Below are 19,598 nucleotides of genomic sequence, written 5' to 3'. Positions count from 1 at the left end.
CAGGCAATGCTCTTAACCTCTGAGCCATCTCTCCAGCCCCAGTGAGATACTTCTTATGGCTGGAGAAGGAACTGGGTAGATAAAGTGTGATGAAAAGTGGGTGGAGCCAGAGGACTTGATCATGAGGCCAGTTCCATGATGCGGTTGGGGGGTGGGGGGTCATACCATCTTGCTGAACTTCAGTTTCCCTGATCATAAAGTAAGGACTAGGATTTTGTTTTTGTTTTCTTGTTTTTGGGGTCAAACTCGGAGCCCCGGGCATGCTGGGCAAGTATTTTCTCTCTTAGCTCTGCTATAGCCTCAGCCTTAGGACTCGGATCTTACTCTTTCCCAGGAATGCCATGAGAATGAACTGTGTACGTGCTTTGGAAAATACCAGATCAGTGTTCATTGATTCATAGTCAGAAGCGTAAGTAGGAGCAGCACAGTGGAAATATAGGATGAGTTTGATTACGGAATGAACGGAGCCTTGAGACCAACAGCCGGTGACACAGTGATTGATAAGGAGACGGAGGGAGGAGGCATGAGGAGTACATCCACGGCGCGGAACATCACGTGGTCACCTGCGGAGGAAGGAATACATCCACGGCGCGGAACATCACGTGGTCACCTGCGGAGGAAGGAGTACATCCACGGCGCGGAACATCACGTGGTCACCTGCGGAGGAAGGAGTACATCCACGGCGCGGAACATCACGTGGTCACCTGCGGAGGAAGGGGAGTTTGAAAGGGTTCTAGGACGTGGGGTGTGAGGAGCTAGGAGAACGATGGCCTTAGTGACCTAGGGAACGGAGAGAGGGACAGGTTGGAGAAGACTGTGAGATTGTCCACATTTGGGAGTGAATGAGTTTAGTATTCACATCCCTAGGTTCCTTTCAGTGGAGTCGCTTTTGCTACAGAGAAGCTCTTTCTTTGGGCTTGAAAGGACTTTCCCCCCACATGAGCGTCGTCAGGAAATGGTACAGTTTATCCCCTGCCCCTTCTGCCTGCTGTCTTTGGTGTGGAGTTGAAGCATCCTTTCTGGTTGCCCAACACAGCATAATAAACCTTACTGCCGATTAATCTACTTGATTAGTTTTTTTTGAGATGAGTCTTAGGTATCCCAGACTGGCTTTAGACCTGCTATATAGCCAAGGATAACCTGGAACCTCTCATGCTCCTGTCTCAACCTCCTGAGCGTTGGGATTACAGCTGGGCCACCATTACTGCGTTATGTGCTGTTGAGGATCAAATGCAGAGCCTTGTGCATGCTCTGCAAGCCCTCTGTTAACTTAACTTCCTTCCCAGCCCCCACATGCGGCAACCTTAAAAACCTACTCTTTACTATGCCCCTGCCCCCCGCCATCAGCTGACCCGCAGAAGGGTTGGCATTGAAGTGTCTGAGCTGTCTTTCCTTCACCTTCTGAAAAGATCTGCAAACGTTTGCCGTGTTAGTCATGCCTGAATGAACTTGGATCTCCTCTTCCCTGTCACGGCTCCTCTTCAGGAAGTCATCTCCAGTGCGGTGCATTAAGGGGGCAGCCTCACTCAGATCTGTCCAGATTGTGCCTTAAAAACTTGCTTCTGGTGAAACAGATGCAAGCGTAGCCCCTGGCCTTCAATTAAGAGTTCACAGATGGCAAACGAAGGCAAACAAACATTTCAAAGCACCGTGGTGTTATAAAGTGGAATTCAGGCAAGAGCATGCTTAGAACACTCATGTCAGTGAGACCAGGGGGGGGTAGTGTAAGGCGAGGAGGGCTCCCAAAGGCATCGCTAACAACACTTGGTCCAGGCTTTGGAAGGCAGGCAGGAAGGAGATCATCAGACAGCCAGAGAGTTGAGCAGTACAAAAGCGGGTTCAAAGGTAGAAAGAATCTGACAGCGGGCTTTTCTGCTGAGCTGAAGTCTAAAGATGTGAGAAGACTGTTAAGGGTAAGGCCCAGAAGTAAGTAGAAGCCAGGTGTTGTGGTACACACCTTTAGTCCCAGCACTCGGGAAGCAGAGGTGGTTGGATCTCTTCAAGGCTAGCCTGGTCTATAGAGAGTTCCAGGACAACCAGGGTTACACAGAGAAACCCTGTTTCATAACAAACAAACAAATAATAACAACAACAATAAAGAAAGAAAGAAGAAAGAAAGAAGGAAAGAAAGAAAAAGGAAGAAAGAAAGAAAAATAAGCAGAGACTAACTCATGGAGGACCTTGAATGCCATGCCAAAGGCTTGCAGTTTATCCTAAAAACAATGGGGGACCTTGGCCAATTTTAGTCACAAGAACTATGTCTTGTCTCGTGAGCAATCATTTACTTGAGAAAGGCATTGATAGATCCATTCATTCTGACACATAAGTGGTTGGCATAAAAGTGCTTGTAGGTTAGGAAATCCAGCTCTAGGGGGAGCTGACAGTGTGAAGTCAAAGATAGATAGGCATGGTATTTGGGGAGGAATGAACATGACTGTCCTTAGAGCTTTTGCTTTAGGAAAGAATTGGCTCACTCCTCAGAGAAGACCGGTGGTAGGTAGCTGGGTCCTGTCTCTATTCAGGCTGCTTTTAAGAATGCCAACCCCAGGGCATGGCTGGGACTGTTTCGGAGAAAGTGCACCCTCTAGAGGAAACAGGATGCATGTTTTTTGGTAGGGCAGCAACAAGCCACTTCCAGAACTTTGGCTGGCTTCCTTGCCCCAGAGGCCTGGCCAGCTTGGGGGTGGAGTGTGCTGATTGTTTATCTGTTTCTGAGACTGGCCACCCCTGAGAACAAAGTGGCTTGGCTGTAGGAGGTGGCATAGCAGCTGGGAACTTTGGATCACAGCTGGAGGTGGCAGATACAAGGGCTGGCGACCTAGACAAAACAGTTGGAGGCGGCAAACATCACAGCCAGAGGCAACAGTGACAACACAAAAAGCTAGAGGGTAACCAAAATCTCTAGGGTCCATGAGTCTACAGTCCTAAAATCTGGCTTTCAAAGCTCCAGGTTTCTGTCTTTTCTGTGTCAGCGAAACTCCTCAGTACACAGTACCAGGTGTTTTGGACCAGGAGCCCAAAGACCCGGATTGGGCTTCCCATTTACCACTTGTTTGCTTGGAGTGATTTTCTCTGAGCCTTCGTTTCCAATGATGTCTTTCCTATCTACCTCATAGAGTGGGGATCAAATTACATGTTTTATAAAGTAACAAATAACCATAGGCTATTGTGTTGAGGATGATAGGCTAGGTTTTTTGAGAGCCCCCATTCTTCCTGATAAGTAGCACCTCCTCTGAACCCAAAGTGAGGGCTTAGATGAGAGATCCCTGAAGGTCACCCTGGAAATTTCAGGGATAGAGGTGGGGAGGAGGAGACATTGTTGATGCTCCCCGTGGGTGTGGCTGGAAGCTTAATCATTATGTATTCAGTAGGAACTTTCATCTCCTCTGCAGGATCTCGGGACGTACTGACGGCATGTTCTGTACCTCTCTGGGTTGCCTCATGTCTGGATGATTCTGATTATAGCGTTCTCTTCAATGGAACTCTTTTTCCCTACAGTTTGAGCTCACTGGTCATGTTTGCTCTCAGAACTCAGAAAACTAATCTGAACCTTCATTTATGTGACAGTCCCTCAAGCCAACTGTTTCACACACATCTGTTCTTTCTTCCAGATCATCTTCTCTCTTGACAAAATCCGTCTGTTTCCTCCAACCGTTTCCCATGTGATCTGAGCCTGAATTTTTTTTTTTTCCTATCTTGATTGCTGGAATACTGAAGACTCAGAATGAACCAAGTAGAGTGAACTCAATTACCTCCTTATTCTAGAGACGTCATTCAACCAAACTAGCTCAAGATTGTATTGCTTTTTGGCATGAATAACTCATACTGGATTTTTTTCTAAAATGTTTACATCTCTCTTTTCCCCCCATGCTAATATGACAAAGTGCCATCTTCACAATCTTAAACTTTCCCAGATAATCTTTAGGCCTAAGTGTATAATCCAACATTTATCTGTTTTATTAGATCTGGATCACTCATCTAGTCCTCTTTAGATCCGAATTCTGCCCAGTCCTTGTAAACTGCCCCAGGTTTGTGCACATAACTGATGGCCACAAAGTTTTCTAGTTTTGAATGAAATTAGTGTTAAGAGCACAGAATAGGGCACGATCAAGGATAAATTTCTTTGCTGCATCATTAGGAGATGAATTCTAGGTATTGGGCTCTCCTCACCAGTACTGCTAAATTTTACAAACCACCTAATTTCATTACCCTTCTGGTCATTTTTCTCTATCTTATCCCCAAAGGTGTAATGGTAGATTTTGTCAAAAAAAAAACAAAAACAAAAACAAACCCAAAACCTTGCTGAAGCTTTAGCTATACATTGTGCGTATTTTGTTGATTTGTCAATTTGGTAGCCTAAACATAGAGAGAAATTATGTTATTCTGATGTGGCTTGTTCTCACTATACCCACCGTGAGTCTTTCTCTCACGTGTCACAGTGAGTCTGACCTACAACTTCTCTTCTCTTGTTATGTCTAGTTACACACAGTCCTTGAATTTTATTCGAGACTCTTTCCTAGGATCCGTATCATCCATTTGTCTATAGCTTATGAAGTATATTTCATACTTATTTTTGAAAATTAGATATTCTCTCATATCTAGCTCTGCAATTCCTTTGATCCCCAACAGCCCTCAAAATCTCACGTATAAGTTTCACATCCTTAAGAGTTTAAGGATTAAACATTCTTTTGTTTTGTTGTTTTTTGCTTTCCAAGACAGGGTTTCTCTGTGTATCCCTGGCTTTCCTGGAACTCACTCTGTAGACCACCAGGATGGCCTCAAACTCACAGAAATCCATCTGCTCCTGCCTCCCCAGTGCTGGGATTAAAGGTATGCGCCACCACCATCCAGCGATCCAACCTTCTTAAGTGCAGACTCTTCAATAGCATGTGTGGACTATGGATTGCGTTAGGTGGTTGTTATTATTAGAGTTTCTGAGTATTGAGCAGGGCTTTATTTAAGCTCTAAATAGGAATCATTCAGAGCAATAGAGCTTCGTTTCTTCTGCAAAGGAACCAAGGCCATAATATAGTGAAGAACTCTAGGGTCTGGACTAAGTAGCAGTCTCTCATGAATAAGCATTTCAAATGGGCTCCAGGCTCATAAAACAGGCAGGCTGACTGCTTCTGAATGTTCTCAGGACCCTCATCCATTGGTGGTCTCCAATTCAGTGCCTGTGTGGCTAGGAGTACGTGGAGAGGCCCATATAACTTAGACTCACTCTCCCAGGGGAGCAATGGGGAAAATGAGGGAGTCTGATAAAGAACAATGTTGAGATGCAGTGGTTCAGATGTACGGGGTGGGGAATGCAACCGCGGCTCTGATCTCCAAAGAGGCCCAAATCCCAGCGGTCATCTTCACCCTTCGCAGGAGTTCCAGGTGCCAGACTCAGAGTCTAAGTAATGAAAATCTTCCCTCCTGGAAAAGTACAAAGTTCCTTTTTGGGGCAGGGATGCCAGACGCCTTGTACTAAGTGAACCGTCTCCTATTTCAATGTCTCATTCCACTCTCTACTGTGAGGACGAATAGCAGTCTTGAATCTGAGCACGTGCAGACATAGCTCTGACTAACATGGAGCTCACGTTCCCGTTACTCAGTCAAGACAGTTTTGCTCCCTACAGTCTGGCATCACTGCTCACCGGTGGGGAGAGGTCTTGGTGCCGGCAGGAAGCTTCAGCCCGTTGCTTCCTTCCTGCATATTACTTTCACTCAGATCTTCTCTGTGCTCTTTCTAGCACCAAGCTAGACCCTGGCCCAGACTTAACTTCTTCCAGGTGGTGCAAACAAAGGATGATGGTGAATGAGGCCGGGTGCTTGACCTGTAGGGGAATGGACCCCTTCTGCCATTTTCTCACCTATGGCCACTAACACAGGACTAGGAGAGAGAATAGCAAAATTAAAGGTATACATGCATCTTCAGGACTGTTCTAGAAGGATTTCGGTGGAATAGATTTTCTTGCCTTGATAGTCAACAGAGGGGAGGGGTTTTACCTTAAGTTAAATTAGATATCTCCACAGGAGTGGTGTGTGTGTGTGTGTGTGTGTGTGTGTGTGTGTGTTTGTGTGTGTGTGTGTGTGAGTGTGTTTATGTGTTCTGTGGAGATCAGCCGAGTTCTCATTTCTACTTTCAGGGACCTATGCCCTTCCTGCTCTTTCTTCTCTGTCTCACCTCTTCCCCAAATCAAAAGAATATTACACGGTATTGCAATTATGTATTTAACTCACGTCCTCACTAAGCTGTGGGTCCTTAGCAGGATGATGTCATTTTCATCTTTGACCTCCGGGCACCTCGTGTTGTGGCTGGTGTTTAAAAGTGCTCTATAAATATTTGCTAGGGTAAAAGGCATCAAAATGAAGGTTGGGAGCTGACAGGATGACTTTGACTCAGCAGGTAAAGGCATTTGTCACCAAGCTTGACCACCGAAGTCCAATTCCCAAGGCCCACATGGTGGGAGAAAATGAAATCCTGCAACTTGTTCTCAGGCCATGACACTTAAGCACTCCCCCATAAATAAATGTAAGAGATTTTTTTTTTTTTTTTTGGTTTTTCGAGACAGGGTTTCTCTGTAGCTTTGGAGCCTATCCTGGAACTCCCTTGGTAGACCAGGCTGGCCTCGAACTCACAGAGATCCACCTGCCTCTGCCTCCCGAGTGCTGGGATTACAGGCGTGCGCCACCACCGCCCGGCAATGTAAGAGATTTTAATGGGAAATCCTAGTGCCTCTTCCCACTGGATGGTGCCTAGGAGTTGGCTGGGTTTGGACAATCACCTCATTTACTCTGTCTTGTTCCCTGCAGATGACATCAGTGGCTAAGGTCTATTACAGTCAGACGACTCAGACAGAAAGCCGGCCCCTAGTGGCCCCGGGAATACGTCGGAGGAGGGTCCTGACCAAAGATGGCCGTAGCAACGTCAGAATGGAGCATATCGCTGACAAGCGTTTCCTCTACCTCAAGGACCTATGGACCACCTTCATTGACATGCAATGGCGCTACAAGCTCCTGCTCTTTTCTGCAACCTTTGCAGGCACCTGGTTCCTCTTTGGTGTAGTGTGGTATCTGGTAGCTGTGGCCCACGGGGACCTGTTGGAGCTGGGACCCCCTGCCAACCACACCCCTTGCGTAGTGCAGGTGCACACACTCACTGGAGCCTTCCTCTTCTCCCTCGAATCCCAGACCACCATTGGCTATGGCTTCCGTTATATCAGCGAAGAGTGTCCTCTGGCCATCGTGCTTCTGATTGCCCAGCTGGTGCTCACCACCATCCTTGAGATCTTCATCACAGGTACCTTCCTGGCAAAGATTGCCCGGCCCAAGAAGAGGGCTGAGACTATCCGTTTCAGCCAGCATGCAGTGGTAGCCTCCCACGACGGGAAGCCTTGCCTTATGATCCGAGTTGCCAATATGCGGAAGAGTCTCCTCATCGGATGCCAGGTGACGGGCAAACTGCTTCAGACCCACCAGACAAAGGAGGGTGAGAATATCCGGCTCAACCAGGTCAACGTTACTTTCCAAGTAGACACAGCCTCTGATAGCCCCTTTCTCATTCTGCCCTTGACCTTCTACCACGTGGTGGATGAGACAAGTCCCTTGAAAGATCTCCCCCTCCGCAGTGGGGAGGGGGACTTTGAGCTGGTGCTGATCCTCAGTGGGACAGTGGAGTCCACCAGCGCCACCTGTCAAGTTCGCACTTCCTACCTGCCGGAGGAGATCCTCTGGGGCTACGAATTCACACCGGCGATCTCACTTTCAGCCAGTGGCAAATACATCGCGGACTTCAGCCTTTTCGACCAGGTTGTGAAAGTGGCTCCCCCTGGTGGTCTCCGCGATAGCGCTGTGCGCTATGGAGACCCCGAAAAGCTCAAGTTGGAGGAATCATTAAGAGAACAAGCCGAAAAGGAAGGCAGTGCCCTTAGTGTGCGCATCAGCAATGTCTGACTTCCTATTCTCTCCTCCTCAGCCCTTTGGCCTTTTCCTCTTTCAGTGCCCTGGGAAAAGGAGACTATCTGGGTTCGCTGGAGAACCCCAGAAGCACCCGTCCTCTACTTCCCCTTCCTTAACCCGGCGGTCAGCCAGTAGTCTAGACCGCCCGGAGTCCTGCGCTTCCTTCTCTCTGGCCTTACACCTTCCTTTACTGCTATGCCAATGCACACGACTCTTAAGCCAGGATGGGGGACCGAGCGGGAAGGTTAGGCTGAGTGGCGTGGAAAGCCTCAGCCATGCTTGGAGGTTCACGATAGGAGGGCCATATGATCGGATGGATAGACTCCCCCAGCCCCCTACTACTAGAAAGTGTGATGACGTCAGACTGGATCTCCCCATCTCTGTTTGCATCTTATAAGTCTCCTAAGGCAAAACTCTCTCAGAGAGTTATTCTATGGACTATGCTCTCAGAAACAAAGGAATCCGAAGAAATCAGTTTTCCCTGGGCTTGCTACCAAATCCCGAAGAAAGAAGCCAGGGTTTGTCATGGTGTATTTAATTTCAGCTGGTAACTCCTGACATAACCTAGACTTTTGGTCACCACCGTATTTTCCCATTCCAGTTCTCAAGTGGATCTTCCGAGGATCCCCAGTTCTCTCTCAGCCTCTGTTCCCATAGAATCTGGGCTGATCTGAGAAACGTGAATAGCCAACACCTCTCCTGCACCCATCCTGGCTTCTGAAAAATTCAATTTTGGAACTATCGTCTGAAACTCTGGCCCTGTCCTGGGAAGATTTCTTTTACTGTGCCCTGTGAATAGGAAGACCTTAGCCAATGAGCGCTCTCTCTCTCTCTCTCTCTCTCTCTCTCTCTCTCTCTCTCTCTCTCTCTCTCTCTCTCAAATTTTTGAGACAGGGCCTCACTACATAGCTCTGGCTGTCCTTGAACTCACCCTGTAGACCCAGATGGTCTTGAACTCACAGAGATCCACCTGCCTCTGCCCCCAAGCACTGGGATTAAAGGTGTGAGCCACTATGCCCTGCCACCAATGCTCTCTAAGTCCAGTGTTCAGGCCCCATGGAAATATCTAAAACCCCTCCAGATTACACTGTACCCGGCTCCTCTTCTTCCTTTCCTACCCACCCTAGACCCCTCATCCCTTAACCGAAGCTTTTGAAGAAAGAGAGGGAAACACAGCCATTTCCCTTTCTTAACATTGGCCAATTAAAACTAGTCCCAAGGCACAGATTGCCAGGAAAGGTGAACCAGCCTCTCAGATTTCCAGATTTGCTGTACAGAGCCTTTGGGAATTTGTGATGCTTTGTCAGGGTTTGGACTGAAGCAGAATTCGGGCTGAGAGCCACTATTTTGTTACACCTCCCGGTGCCCTTCTGGAAAGCTGCCTGCTGTTTTCTGAGGCGATGATGAGGGGGAGGAGCTTACACTCTGATCTCAGCCGTGCTGACACAAAATAATGGAAGTAAGTTAGCATCATCTCCCCTCTCTTCTGCCTACAGGCTGGTCTCAGGCAAGTTAAAAAGACAACTTATGATCAGACCCAAGCCATTCCTAGTTCTCTGCTGAGGACCGTGGCGGGGTCAGGGAAGGGCATGATAAGCACCAGGCCCTGTTCTAAAAGCCCCAAGCAGTGAGTTCTGGCTCCAGTTAGGTACAGGTAACCCCAGAAGATGCTATAGCAGGGATTCCAGCAGGGATGACACATGGTTAATTTAAGGAGGAGTTGACAAATGACGACAAGAAGCACATTTAGGCAGAATGTATACACGTCTCTTTGGGCAAGGCCTTGCAGAGAACTCAGAAGCCCTGAGGCTGAACCCATGTCAGCTGTGCAGTCTGCTCACTTTGGTCTTTCCTTGAACTCGGTTAACTGTAGCTTGAAAATGAAGAGCCTTCAGCCTCTTCTTCCTGCAAAACCCACCATTATCCTTAAACTCGCATCAAGAAGAGAACCAGAAGAACCTGGCAAAGAGCCAGCTGCTTTCTCATACACTCAACGCTGCACTTCCCAGTGGCGTTCGGTGTGCAAGGACCAAGTGCACTGCTGTGTGTATCTTCTTATCCACTGGCGATGTTTCCTCTGTCCGGCTTCTCCTGCGCGTTGCTGCTTCCCTCTCTTCCCAGTCTCTTGCCCAAGGCCCACCTCTCCTCCGACGCTTGGCTAACAATGTGAGAAGAGAACATTTTCTGTTTTAACCCCTTTGGGATTTCCTCTACAATCCCAGGATTTCCTCTAAGGTGCACTTCAAAAGTGCATCCTGTTAATTCCGAATGGCGCCCTTCTCCCACAAGCCCAACATTCTGCATGGAACAACTCCCACTCCCAATCCCCTGACTTGAATCCTTTTTCAGGATGTAGGACAAGCTTTATAGCAGCCAGTGGGTTCCCTGTCTGTACCAGCTATAGACTTAGAGTATCAGGACAGCAGCAGGTGAGGATTTTAAGTGGGGTGGGCAAGATAACCAATGGGGAAGGGTATCTAGAGTGTGAAAATGAGAAAGATGAGGCTAAGGGACCCAGTGAAATGAAACCCAGAGTCTTACTTATGACTGACACAGACAAGGTGGGTGGAAACGTGGGAAATTGGGATATGATATATATGTTTATCTATGGAGGAAAACAGAGATAATATATAGAAAGATATGTATATAGATGTACATATACCCATATATATATGGAATGTACAGAAAGGAAGTGCTCAGATTTTAGCAAAGGGACAAATATCTTACCTTGGTTTTATGGAATAGGATACCTGGATTTTCTGTGTTATGGTCAGCAGAGCGGTGAGAGTAGCTGATGGTTTTAAGTTTGATTTATGGAAAAGGGAGGGATAGACCCTGTTGTCCCTTTCATAAATAGAGGTGCACCCATCAAGGTTTGATGAACCTGTGCTGATAGGACAAGAGAGAAGCTAGGAGGTAATGGGGCAAGGAAATGCCCTACCCATGAAGATCTAGGAACATCTATCACTCATACTATGTTCTACCTATTCCTGGCAACAACCTGCTGCAGAACAACTTCTAAAACAAGCAAGCAAGCAAACAAACAAAACATCCTGCCATTTTCTTCTCCTGAAGTACACTCTGCATTTCCCATTCTTCCACCAGGGTAGGAGCTCTAGCGCTAGGCCCCATAACTAAAAACCGAGAAGCAGAAAATTTGGTATTTGGGAGGGAGGCTTTAAGTGGAAACCTTACTGTTAGAATACAAATGCCAGGACTGATAAGCTGTTGAGCTCAAGATACTCCCTAGACAGAGGTCTGAGCCTATGTACAAGAATCATAAAGAGGGTGCTGCATATATCATAGTTCCTGCCCTGGTGGGGAGGCAGATGGGCTGCTTTGACTTGGAGGCTCTTCTATGAAGAATGCAGTTTTCATCTTCCCTGGAGGATGGTACAATTCTATGGGAGGATTCTGAAACCCCTACTTCCTGCTGCTCCCTACTGTCCCCTCCCACTTCCCGAAACCCACTTCAGCTAGTGAAACTATGCACCGGTTTCCCTGACATCAGCAGAGAAAGAAAAGCAGTCATAATACAGCTACTGGCCAGGAACATTGATTGCACCTTCTCCACAACTGCTGCCACGAACCTTTACCTGTTAGCTTGCTTAGTTTCTTTGCAAAATAACACATTACCTATGCTGTACAGTTAACTGGGCTTCCAGGCCCATTATTGGCCAACACTACTGAAGCAGAAGTATCTAGGAATGATTTTTTTCTACACTCTGCATTAAAGACTAAACCAGGTCCCATGTATTTAGAAAAAAGATGTGTGAGATATTTTTGGTTTATTTTTGCCTGTTCAGAAGAGACTACTAAATAAACTGGATGAATCTCTTGTTCTCACTGTATCTTCTTTTAGACATCGAAACCTATCTTGTATCAAGGTTTGAACTCCTAGGCTGACTTATGGGCGGGGAGGGCTCAGTTCAGCTCTGCCTTTCTTGCTGGTTTTCCTTGCATACATTTCATTAACAGTACCCCCAATCCTTCCAACCCTTTTCTTACTCTTTCCCTTATTAAGATCCTTTAAGAAATAAATTCCACACTCAGTCTTTAAATTATCAAAGACATCCTATTTATTTATTTATTTATTTATTTATTTATTTATTTATTTATGTTTGTGTGGTGTGCATTGTGGGCATCAGAGATGACTTTCTGGAATCATTTCTCTCCTTACACCATATGGGGTCTAGGGAATCAAACTCAGGCTGTCAGGTTTGGCAGGATAAGCACCTTTACTCATTGAGTCAACTCTGTGGCTTGCAAATTCAGTTCTTCTTTTAAAAATTTATTTTATTTTATGAGTATAGATATTTTGCCTGGATGCATATATATGTGTGCCATGTGCAGGCTGGTTGCCATGGATCCCCTGGAACCAGGGTTACAGACAATTGTGAGCTGCCATGTGGATGTTGGGAATGGAACTGGAGTCATCTAGAGGAGCATCCAGTGCACTTAACCACTGAGCCATTTGTCTAGCCTGAAATTCCAGTTCTTAAAGGGCAAGACTTACTAAATACTAAGACTCAGGAATCTGAAATCTGGCTCAGCTAATGCCAGGAGTCAAATTGGTCTGGATCTGGGACACTGTCCCTTTTAGACGGTGATATTTGAGTCCATTGCTTTTCTTTCACACTCGGAAATACTTTTTTGGATGTTTTCCTTACACATGGAAAGGGTATGGAAGCCCATTTTAAGCAGGAGGCATTTCTGTCCCCAAGTCTCGAAGTCATTGATTTTCTCACCTATTCTTACCTAGCATGAGCCTGAGAAGGTTGTGGTCAATATCCAACCCCCAATACGCAGGCAAGAAGCAACAAGTTATACTCACTGACTCTCAGTCTTTGAGATGGAAGGACAAAGGGGAGAGGGAAAACTGGATCTCTCATCATTAGTAAATAGACAAGTGAGTCATAAGAGAAAATAAATGTCACAGACATATGAAATAACCAGATCCCAAATCTGTAGTTCTGACACCCTTGCGAGAAACAAGTGGTACAAAACCAATACACATACCAAGGGTGAAACATTTAGCATGTGCTAATACAAAAGAGGTCATTAACATATTCCAAAACACAACACCTGTGGAAAACACTCCACAGGTTGGACACTAAAGGCAGGGAGATCTGTTCAAGAGTTCTGCCGTTTTCTGCCTCTCACTCACTCGACTCCGAACAGGCTGTCCCTTTTGATTAGCTGTTACCTTTTCTTCTGAATTCAATGTCTCTCCTATTTTTAGGCCAGCCATAGAGGAGAATTAGCTGAGGCCTTTGGCCAACATACCTAAGACAACCCACCCAGAGGAACCCTTACTGAATCTTCAGACACTACTCTTACATCCTCTACTGAGACTGAGCTTCACTTTCCTATAACTCCCAAAGGAAAATAACAAAACCAGGGATAAAAAGCGCAGCAAGGAGAGAGGTTATCAGAAAGCTCTCATGGTGAGATTAAGACAAAACGCAGAGCAAAACCAGAATTCCAAATCGGCATTTTATTTGTACGTTCATCATGCAGCAATTAAAATATGTTGGGTCAGACAGACCTACTTTCAATTCCAGTTCTGCTGCTACTCAGCTGTGTGGCTTATTTACTCTATGTAAACTCTGATTTTCCTCACTGGTAATAAGAACATCTACATTAAAAAGTAGTTAGCATGTCTGATAATTGTCAATTAGTCCTTAACAACTATTATGAATCATAACGGCGGTTATTTGAATGATAATGTGTCATCACCGTATATATGATCAGTGCATGGTGAAAATGACTAGAAGTAGTTATTAATCTACAACGTATACTTACATCAAAGCATATTAAAGGATAGAAGCATCAAAATATGAGGTTAGTATGGCTCGTTCAAAGGATGAATGGGAAGCGTAGGATGAGAGCTGCATGTCCAGACTGACTGGAGCCACCTCTATACTAATCACCAAACTTTCCCTAGGAGCAGGCTCAGTTTGTAAGATCAAGTCAGCCAGCCCGGGTCAGTTACCATGTGTCTGAGACTGTACTACATTACAGGAACGTACAAAGAAATAAACACTTTCTACTCCCAAGGATCCTACAATTTAGTTGAAACTGGAAATATTCTAAAAGTATTAAGTTCTTAAGTCGATTCTAAGTGCAGTAACCAGAAAAAGAATGAAAGAGAGTCCTTGGCAAGAAACTAGTGGGGTGGAACGGGGTGGGCGGAGGGCAGATTCTGACTTAGGTGAAGGATGCCTGAAAAGAACGGGAGTTGAGGGCACTCCAGGGGCGACCGCACAGACGGATTCTGGTAGGAAAAATTCCTAACAGAGGTCAAAAATGAGAACTATTTTAGGTTTATTTCCTTTCCATCTACATTTTTCACTCCCAGTCCTCCAAGTCAGTCCTGAGGGATGTAGGCAGCAGGTCCCAGCTCACTCTTTGCCGAGAGTCGGGAGCGCGGCGGCACCGGTAACTAAAAACAAAACTCACCCAGCTCCGTAAGAGCTCAGCCACTCCGGGCTTTCCGGGCAGCAAAAGAGAGGCCAATGGGGGACCGGAAATCCCGCCTCCGCCGGAGGAAGCTAGGGGAAGCTAGGCAGCCAATCCCGAGGAAGGGAATTGTTCAGCGGGGGAGGGGGGAACCACGGAAAAGTCGCTCGAGGCCGGAAGTAGCGCGGGGGCGGGACGACGTGCCGGAAGTGCTCGCTCCCGGGTTGTTTCTGTTTGCAGTCGGCGGAGGAGATGCTCCGGGAGGCCGAGTGCGGGAAGCAGGAGGACTGTTAGAAAGCAGGCGGCTCAGCGTGGGGCCCGGGCCGGGCGGCCGGGCCGCAGCCAGACCATGAGCTACACCAGGCACTGGGGGGAACGGTTCCTGAACCTGCGGGTGCCCCCCGCCGGTGTGTTCGCCGTGGCCTTCCTGGCCCGGGTCGCCCTGGTTTTCTACGGTGTCTTCCAGGACCGGACTCTGCTGGTGCGGTACACCGACATCGACTACCATGTGTTCACGGACGCCGCGCGTTTCGTCACGGAAGGGCGCTCGCCTTACCTGAGGGCGACGTATCGCTACACGCCGCTCCTGAGTTGGCTGCTCACTCCCAACATCTACCTCACCGAGCTCTTCGGCAAGTTTCTCTTCATCAGCTGCGATCTCCTCACCGCCTTCCTCCTATACCGCCTGCTGCTGCTCAAGGGGCTAGGGCGCCGCCAGGCCTGTGGCTACTGCGTCTTCTGGCTGCTTAACCCCTTACCCATGGCGGTGTCGAGCCGGGGCAACGCCGACTCCATCGTGGCCTCTCTGGTGCTCACTGCCCTGTACTTAATAGAGAAGCGGCTGATCGCGTGTGCCGCGGTGTTCTATGGCTTCGCGGTGCACATGAAGATGTATCCGGTCACTTACATCCTCCCCATAGCGCTCCACTTGCGGCCCGAACGCGAAAGCGACGAGAGTCTCCGGCAAGCCCGCTACTCCTTCCAGGCTCGTCTGTACGACTTCCTGAGGAGGCTGTGTAGCTGGGCGGTGCTGCTCTTTGTCGCGGTGGCGGGACTCACGGTTTTTGCCCTGAACTTCGGTTTTTACTATAAATACGGTTGGGAGTTTTTGGAGCACACCTACCTCTATCATCTGACCAGGAGGGACATCCGCCACAACTTTTCACCCTACTTCTATATGCTGTACTTGACGGCAGAGAGCAAGTGGAGTTTCACCCTGGGCATCGCCGCGTTCCTGCCACAGTTCATCCTGCTTTCAGCCGTGTCCTTTGCCTATTACAGGGATCTGGACTTCTGTTGTTTTCTTCACACATCCATCTTTGTGACTTTTAACAAAGTTTGCACTTCTCAGTACTTCCTTTGGTACCTCTGCCTTCTGCCTCTGGTGATGCCACTAGTGAGAATCCCTTGGAGAAGAGCCATAGCCCTCTTGATGTTGTGGTTTATAGGACAGGCCTTGTGGCTGACTCCCGCGTATGTGCTAGAGTTTCAAGGCAAGAACACCTTCCTGTTTATTTGGTTAGCGGGTTTGTTCTTTCTTCTGATCAACTGTTCCATCCTGATTCAGATTATTTCCCATTACAAGGAGGAACGCCTGATAGAGAGGATCAAATATGAATGACGTGCGTTCTGGATCTTCTGCAGCTTCTGTTACATTCTGATCATTCTGTATGGACTGGGAAAGCTTTGCAAGTTTTTCCTCCCTGAACATTCTGAGGACTCTAGTGAACGTTCCCTCGTTCCAATAGAAATGAAAACCAGTGTTGGCCTTCTATGTAAAGGGGACCCAATAATTGAGGTCCAAGTCTCATCTGCTTGAGAGAAGTAAAGGTCCTTGTCTGACAGTCGGAAAGCCGATGAAGCTAGAAGATGCTCACATGTTTTTGAACAGTAGAAAAGTCGACATAATGTCCCTAGCAGTGTTTGTTCCTGTCACACTGGGCCACTGTTGTCCCTTCAGCCCCCACCCTTCCTTTCTGCCGTGGTGACAGCTGTGAACATTTACAGAGTTCCCAAAGTACAACATTTTTTACATATAAAATATTAACACTACCATGTGTGGTCGGGAAAGTTTGAAATTTTTGTATTGGGGCTTAGAGATAAACAATCCAAAGAATTTAAATTGTGATCATGTATTTGTTTTGTAATTTAGTTTTTCAGCATTAGTACCGTTGGTATTCGTTTTATACCAAAAGATTAAATTTAAACTCTTCCGTTTTTAGACCTGAGTTTTCAAAAAAGAAGTTGAACACTATTATAATATTTATATGTTTATCCTTTTTCTAATTGCTAAAAAGATTTCCACCTAGAATTTAAGCTGAGTATTGTCTGTTGTAAAATTAGTAAACTTTAGGTGATAAACCTAAAGTTTTGGGTAAAAGCTCCTTTGCTCTCTTCTGGTCTTACCACCTAAATCGTTACACTGTTGATAGATAAGGCATTGCCCAGCCTAGGTCCTACCTTCTGAAAATTCCAGGATGGGAAGGAAGGAGACTCCTGGAAAGCTAGTGTGCATCCTGAGGGCTCACTGGTCTGGACTAAAGAAGAGTTACCCAGGGATGTGAGGAAGTGCAGAAACCAGCTTTGCTGGGCAAGTGCAGAAATGGGGCCTTGCTGGGCAGGTGCTTTCTCTTACCACTGTGACATTTCCTGGGGGAAAGTACTTTCTCAGCTGTATGAATAAGCATCCAAAAATATTGTTAGAAAAGCTAGAGCCCATCTAAGCTGAGGCTTCCTAACGTTCAAAGATTTAGCAGCAGATAGTATGATTTTGTGATCATGATTTAAGAAAACCAGTAAATTGTTTTCCAGACTTAAAAAACACAACAAATTTCTGAAAACAAATACTCCTCCAGAAAAGTTGTTATGTCAAGGCAAGCCTAAAAAGCATTTGAGGGTAAAATATTTATAGGCAGGTCATAATTAGAAGTTCTATTACTGGCAGCATTTCTTTGCTGGATTTCTTTTGGGATTTGCTCTTAGAGGAATAGGTGGCTTTTCTGTGGCTGTCTGTGTGTAGGAAAGCAGTCAGTTGTAGAAAACATGACTTTTCCTATAACATCAATTCCATATGCCTCGCTAGCTCATTACTTGACAGCTCATTGTTTAAGACAGTTTAAGTAGTGGCCTTTCTAATTCCAGCACATGAACTTTTTAAAATTATTATTATGGGGCTTGAAAGCTGGGCCTCAAGCATTCTAGGCATGCACTCCCACTGAGCTATGTACCAACTCCAAGGGGATTTGTAGAGTGAAAGCTTTGTGGAAGGAAAGTGTAGTTCGTGTGTTTGTAGAGGCCTGACTTTTGTCGTTAAGACAGTCTTAGTCCAGGCTGGTCTCAGACTGACTTCATAGGCCAAGGTAACCTCGAACTCCTGAGCGTTAGACAGTGTTAGTCCAGGCTGGCCTCAGACTGACTTCATAGGCCAAGGTAACCTCGAACTCCTGAGCGTTAGACAGTGTTAGTCCAGGCTGGCCTCAGACTGACTTCATAGGCCAAGGTAACCTCGAACTCCTGAGCGTTAGACAGTGTTAGTCCAGGCTGGCCTCAGACTGACTTCATAGGCCAAAGTAACCTCTAACTCTTGATCCTCCCTCACACTGCTACCTCCCAAGAGCTGAGGTCACAGTCCTGTGACACTGTGCCTGACTCAGAGATTCTTTATCAAGGAAATGCAAGTGTTTCTTAAGATATTTTGCAGTTTATTTGCTGCAAACACTTATTTTATTACTTGTTCTATGTGTATGGGTGTTTTGCGTGTATGTCTGTGCACCATGCGTATTCCTTGTGCCCAAAGATCCCAGAAGAGGGCATTGATTTCCTAGAACTAGAGTCACAGCTGGTGATAGCCACCATGTGGGAGTCTTCTGGAAGAGCAGCCAGTGCTCCTAACCACTAAACCAACTCTCGAGCTCCCTGGTGCAAAATAGTTAAAAGTTAAATGGAGAAATGGTTTGATCTGGTCTCTTGGATTTTACTTTTGCATTGCAACTTTTAAACTTTTTATTTGGGGAAGAGGCACAAATACCATGGCCTGCGTATGGAGGTCAGATGCACCTGAGACGGCAGAGGAAAACTTGTGCTAGTTGACTGTTCTCTTTCCACTGCTGGCCCTGGGATCAGACTTGGGTTGTCAGGCCTGTCAGCAGGTACCTTTTCACATTGAGCTGTTGATTGCTTTGGCTACTTTTCACTGATACCTGTTGTTTCCCGATTAGTCCTTGAGTAATACCTTAAAATTGTATGGCTCTTTGGCTTATTTTCTGCATAATTCTCTTGTTCTTATATTCCCTGCATTATCTTTACGTCACTGTAGCAAATGACTCAACTTGTCGAGAGAAAAGGTTTATTTGGGGCCATGGATTTAGAAGTTTCGGTTTGAGGTTGGTTGGCCCTGTTGCTCCAGGCCTGTAAGGAGGTAGCATATTGTGGCAGGGAGCACATGCTAGAAGCAAATTATTCACCTCATTGTGGGTGTAGAAGAGGAAGAGGAGGAGACTAGGTTCGAGGACACACCCTAGTGCCTAAAATCTCCCACTGGGCATGGCCAGTAGCACCACAGGCCTTTAGCACTTGGGCCTTTGTGAGGAGAGTTAGACCCATACTACAGCATCACTGTGAGACTGACTTACAGACAAGCTTTACCTACTAAAGAAGAATGTTTCCCCAGCTAGGTTGTGTTCTAAACAGAGCATTGTGTGTTTTCTTCTGGAACTGCCTTTTTGATGTCTCCAAAATGTCCTTTAAGACCTCAAGGTAAATTCCCAGGATTAGGTTCATTATTGTCTTTGGTTTTTTTTGTTTTTTTTTTGTTTTTTTTTTGCTGCTGCTGCTGCTGTAGGAGATGTGAATCCAGGCTGGCCTTAAAGAACTCATTAACCTCTTGAATTTACCTCCTGAGTACTGGGGTTAGCAGGTGTGCTGGTTGTTTTGATTAGTTTCTTTGGAAAAGCTGTGATAATCATCCTCTACTGCCCAACTCAGCGAAAGAATTCTTAAAACCATAGATCGCAGCTACCAACTTCTTATCTGGATTTTTTTTGAGTAATGTAATGATGTTTCATAAGTTGTGTAAAACTTGTCATTTGGTTAATTTATGGCTGAATATATTGTTTTTTTAACATCAGTTATATTTCCGACTCTCTTGCTATCTGTGCTGTGAGTGTGGTTGGTGGTCTTTAAATGAAATCTCT

At 46.3% G+C, this 19,598-nt stretch overlaps 2 protein-coding genes across 2 annotated transcripts in view; both read left to right on the top strand.

The window, feature by feature from the left end:
* The window catches only part of Kcnj10 (potassium voltage-gated channel subfamily J member 10), a 33,744-nt gene extending 21,958 nt beyond the window's left edge, over positions 1-11,786 (top strand). The window contains exon 2 of the mRNA XM_005368570.2: positions 6,799-11,786. Coding sequence (XP_005368627.1) covers positions 6,799-7,938 — 1,140 coding nt within the window. The 3' untranslated portion in view covers positions 7,939-11,786. The remainder of the gene's footprint in view (positions 1-6,798) is intronic.
* A 2,816-nt stretch (positions 11,787-14,602) lies between these two features.
* Positions 14,603-16,528, top strand: Pigm (phosphatidylinositol glycan anchor biosynthesis class M). The gene has a single exon (XM_005368569.1). The coding sequence runs from the start codon at positions 14,756-14,758 to the stop codon at positions 16,025-16,027; it is 1,272 nt and encodes a 423-aa protein (XP_005368626.1). The 5' UTR covers positions 14,603-14,755; the 3' UTR covers positions 16,028-16,528.
* Positions 16,529-19,598: the final 3,070 nt, after the last annotated feature.

Source organism: Microtus ochrogaster, unplaced genomic scaffold, assembly GCF_000317375.1.
Source record: "Microtus ochrogaster isolate Prairie Vole_2 unplaced genomic scaffold, MicOch1.0 UNK35, whole genome shotgun sequence".
NCBI classification, from domain to species: Eukaryota; Metazoa; Chordata; class Mammalia; order Rodentia; family Cricetidae; genus Microtus; species Microtus ochrogaster.
This window is presented reverse-complemented; position numbering and strand designations above follow the sequence as displayed.